This window comes from Adiantum capillus-veneris, chromosome 21, assembly GCF_014529385.1.
Source record: "Adiantum capillus-veneris isolate H3 chromosome 21, ASM1452938v2, whole genome shotgun sequence".
In the NCBI taxonomy this organism is placed as follows: domain Eukaryota; kingdom Viridiplantae; phylum Streptophyta; class Polypodiopsida; order Polypodiales; family Pteridaceae; genus Adiantum; species Adiantum capillus-veneris.
The window spans coordinates 52,169,572-52,174,400 of NC_140951.1; the positions used below are offsets into that span (position 1 = coordinate 52,169,572).

Here is a 4,829-nt window from a genome sequence, read left to right on the forward strand (position 1 = left end):
GTTGAATAAAGATCGCACTCCAATGAGTTCTCTTATTGCTTCACTCAAGCACTCAATATAGAACAACAAGTTGACATAGTAGTGCCAATTTACTTAGCATCATCATTGGTGACTTCAACATCCAGGTCAAAACCTCAACTACTACCAAACAAATGCAAACGAAATACAATCAAATGCTTCAACACTTTATATAAATCCATTTGTGACCCAAGCAAACAAAGTCCCATCTTGATATGCAGCACAAGATTTTTCCTCCTCAGATCTCTCTCTCTCTCTCTCTCTCTCTCTCTCTCTCTCTCTCTCACACACACACACACACACACACACACACACACACACACACACACACACACACTTGTGGATGCAATCATCCTGGCTGAAAACTTGGCATTTCATTGAAGAAAATCTAAAATTGAAGAGTTTTGAACAGTTCACTGAGGCCATGCAAATGGCAGCTCCAAATCCCGTGAGAAAGTAATGAGACTCTCTCTCCTAACCGCGCTGAAAGCCTGTGCGAAGAAGAAGGATTTGTATCATGGCTCCAAGATCCATGCTGATATTAACGCCAGTGGTGTACTTGAGAAGGACCCATGTTTAGGGCACGCGTTGGTCACTATGTATGCCCAATGCGGTGCACTAGTCAGAGCACAACAAGTCATTGACAAGCTTCCTCTCCGGAGTGTCGTGTCTTGGACTGCTCTTATTGCAGGATATGTCCAACATGGGCAGGGCCAGAAAGCACTCCGTTGTTTCCATCAGATGCAGAGCCAGGGCTTCTCTCCTGATGCGTTCACCTATGCTTCCGTTTTGAAGGCATGTGGCATTGTGCAAAATGTTGGTTTGGGTAATCAAATTCATGATGAGATTGTCAGTCAGGGGCTGTTAAACAACAATGTTGTGCTTGGTGGAGCCTTGGTTGACATGTATGTCAAATGTGCTGTACTTTTGAAAGCACAAAATGCTTTTGATGCGCTTCCTTTGCGCAATACGGTCTGTTGGAATGCGCTGATTGCAGGGTATGCCCAACAAGGGCAGGGCCAGGAAGCTCTGGGCTGTTTCCAGCAAATGCGGAGTCAGGGATTCTCTCCAAATGCGGTCACCTATGCATGTGCCTTGAAGGCATGTAGTATTACGCAAGACGTTGATGTGATTAAAAAAATCCATGATGAGATTGTCAGTCAGGGGCTGTTGAACAAGAATGTCGTGCTTGGCGGAGCTTTAGTTGATGTGTTTGCCAAAGGTGGTGCACTTTTGAAAGCACAAAAAGTTTTCGACTCGCTTCCGGTGCGTAGTGTGGTCTCCTGGACTGCATTGATTTCAGGATACGCTCAACATGGACGGGGCCAGGAAGCTCTGGCCTGTTTTCAGCGTATGCGGAGTGAGGGCTTTTCTCCAGATGCAGTCACATATGCTTGTGTTTTGAAGGCATGTGGTATTGTGCAAGACATTGACATGGGCAGAAAGCTCCACTATGAGATTGTTAATCAGGGGCTATTGAACAACCTTGGTGGAGCTTTGGTCGACATGTATGCCAAATGTGGTGTAATTTCAAAAGCACAAGAAGTTTTTGATGCACTTCATGTGCGCAATGCGATTTGTTGGAATTCTCTGATTGCAGGATATGCCCAACATGGACAGGGCCGGGAAGCTTTGGGCTGTTTCCAGCAAATGCGGAGTCAAGGCTTCTCTCCTACTGAGGTCACCTATGCTTGCGTTTTGAAGGCATGTGGCAATGTGCAAGACGTGGATGTGGGTAATCAAATTCATGACGAGATCGTCAGCCAAGAGTTGTTGAACAACAATGTTGTGCTTGGCGGAGCTTTGGTCGACATGTATGCCAAATGTGGGGTACTTTTGAAAGCACAAAAAGTTCTTGACGCGCTTCCTGTGCGCAATGCAATTTGTTGGAACGCATTGATTGCAGGATATGTCCAACATGGGCAAGGCCAGGAAGCTCTGGGCTGTTTTCAGCGAATGCAGAGCGAGGGCTTCTCTCCGGATGAGGTCTCTTGGAATGCACTTATAGGAGGGTATGCCCAGCAAGGGCTGGCCAAGGAAGCTTTGGGCTGTTTTCAATGGATGCAACAAGAGGGCATGTCCCCAAATGCAATCACCTTTTATAATGTGCTCAATGCTTGTGGTCGCTCAGGTTTGGTGGATGAGGGTGAAATGTATTTTGACTATATGAGGGAAACATATGGCATTGCACCAAGTGAGGGACACTACGCTTGCATGGTTGTGCTCTTTGGACATGCAAGGCTTTTTGACAAAGCTATGAGAGTGATTAGGATGATGCCATCGTCTGAAGATCATCCTCTAGTTTGGTCTGCTCTTTTACGTGCTTGTCAAAGATGGGGAAAAGTGAAGCTTGGAAGGTTTGCATTTGAGCATGCAGTACAAACAGACGGATGTAATGCGGCAGCGTATACCTTAATGAGTAATATCTATGCAGCTTCTGGCATGCAGGAGGAGGCAGAAAATGTTGAACGCATGGGAATAACAAATTTGGCTTTGGCAGCCAGGATGTAGCTGCTGGGTTGATGCGAGTTGAAATGTCCATAAATTTGTTGTTGAGGATACCAAGCATCCTCAAAGCAGACGAATCTATGTGCAAAGTTGAAATTGTCCCAACAAGAATAATTTTCAAAGGTCTAGCAAAACCTTTTGGCCGATTCCGAAAGGGTTTTGCTTTGTCAGAAATTGGTCACTGCCTGTGCAATCATCATCAATACACCACAAGGGTAAGATTTATGCATCATGGGCTTGTGGGGTTTGCCATGCTGCTACTTCACTAATGTCAAGAACAGAGAAACGCAAAATAATGGTCAAAGATGCAAATCAGAGAAAGCTTTTGCGTGGTAACTATCAGTAATGAATGTTTTGGGAATTTCATTCTGAAAAGAGATCCTTTTTGCCAGACTGCCTCGCTTCTCTCATGTGCTCTTGATGAGAGAATGATGAGCTTCTTGAAAGTGGGAACCGATTTCATTGTGAATTGTCAGTAGTGGTCTGTTTTCTTTACACATGTCTTCTTGATAAGGGAATGATAAGGTGCTGGTTCAGATGGAACTCTCATCAGTAGATTATGCTGACAGAATTGGTAGTATGAGTATTGGGACAGAATTGGTAGTAGGGTAAAGTGAACATTGGGAGAAGGCTCCATACCTTGCGGTACTTCTATGTCAGGAATATGGTACCATATGCATTTCAAGTATGGTTCTTTTGTGCTTGGGAATTATGCATGTAGGAGGGGTGGGTGTAATACTCTTTTCAAGGGCCAGGTTGTCTTTGTGTAATGAAAGGCCATAGATATTGAAAGCTATGGTAGCAAGTTGACCGGAGCCTAAATTTGATTTTAGAGCATGCTTGTAGTAGGTCCCCCTGATCTTGGAAAAAGAAAAATCGTTTCAAAACATCTCAAATGCATAAGTGAAGGGCGAGTTTAGGAAATAAAAAGCCCAATGGAAATGGAAAGTCAAAAGATTTTTCTTGTCAATATAAAGAGGTGATTGACTGTGCATTGACACATTTTGTATTCATTACCTTTCACTTTTGTTTACAGTTTCTTTGCACTATGTACTGAGTGAATTTATTTGTTTTGAAGCCATTAGGAAATGCAAATATTAGGAATGTGGTATGTTAAGAGTGATAGAATGTGTTAGTATTTGTTGCATTCTTCACGGTGAAGCATGTGCATTTTCTCGGAGAAATCATGCGTAGAATAGTGAAGTGATGAAGACATAAGAGCCATGATGAGTTGTGTTGAATTTGATAAAGCTGTCAGAAGAGGGACTTGCATGAGCTAAATTGAGAGTTTTGTTCCAAAAGGAGAAAGTTGTCTTGTGCCAATAAAAATTTTAGGCTTTGCAAAAGAGAAGCTTGATTGTTGCTCGATAGAGAGGTTCGAGTTTGTGATAGAGAAAGGGTATGAACTGTACATTGGATTATGATTAATTTCATTATCCTATTTTCTTTGAAACAGTCGTTGAAATAGTTTAGACGATCTCGGATCCTAAGTGAAAGATGTGACATGATTACAATTTATAAAAATGTTCCTTTGCTCCTTAATGAGAGAGAGAGAGAGAGCACCATAATGGCTTCCAACAAACACTCTCCTGCCTCCCTGTTGGACCTGATGAGAACGGGCTTAAGCCTATAGATCTACCCTTAGAACATTCACATGACATGACTTTGCATGAGATGAGATGCAAATTAAGTGCATTTGTTGACTTCCAAATTTAGCGCCATGAATCTAGTGTCTACCCCTCTTTCTAGGGGTGCTTTGGCCTCAATGAGTATATACACATGGTACTACCCCTATCATAGTAAGTGTAATTCAGCTCCATGAATCTAGGGTCTATCCCTCTTCCTAGCGGTGCTTTGGCACATGCATTTGGCCTTTAGTGAGTCTACTCACATGGTACTACCCCTATCACAAGCTTAACTCTTGGCTATAAAGAGACCCCTTTCGTACTGTCTTGTGAAGCATTCAATAATCAAATTTATCTTTCATTTTCACTCTCTCTTTCTGTGTGTGCTTATGATTATGTTTGTCATGAATGCTACTTTGCTTAATCCACCATTGTTCCATACCTACCTACCAAGTGATATTAGAGCTTAATGAGGACTAATGTGTTGCTAACCTTTTAGGTTTCATTAATTTTTCCTAGTGAAATTCTGTAATCGATTGCAGCATTAGCAAAGTGCAGTTGTGTTCTTGGGTATTGAGTCCCATGAGCTACTAATAGCCTTGGTTGATTAAGATATGACTAGAGGAGATTAGGGAATTTTAGTTGTGTTTGTAGGTTTCCTTTCACTTGCATAACAAA

The 4,829-nt window shown here is 42.5% G+C and overlaps 1 protein-coding gene across 1 annotated transcript; it reads left to right on the top strand.

Annotated features, from left to right (window-relative positions):
- Positions 1-615: 615 nt before the first annotated feature.
- On the top strand, positions 616-2,529 carry LOC147430948 (pentatricopeptide repeat-containing protein At2g13600-like). The gene is made up of 3 exons (XM_086493606.1): positions 616-904; positions 1,016-1,753; positions 2,027-2,529. The coding sequence occupies exons 1-3, from the start codon at positions 616-618 to the stop codon at positions 2,527-2,529; spliced, it is 1,530 nt and encodes a 509-aa protein (XP_086349732.1).
- The last annotated feature ends 2,300 nt before the right edge of the window (positions 2,530-4,829 follow it).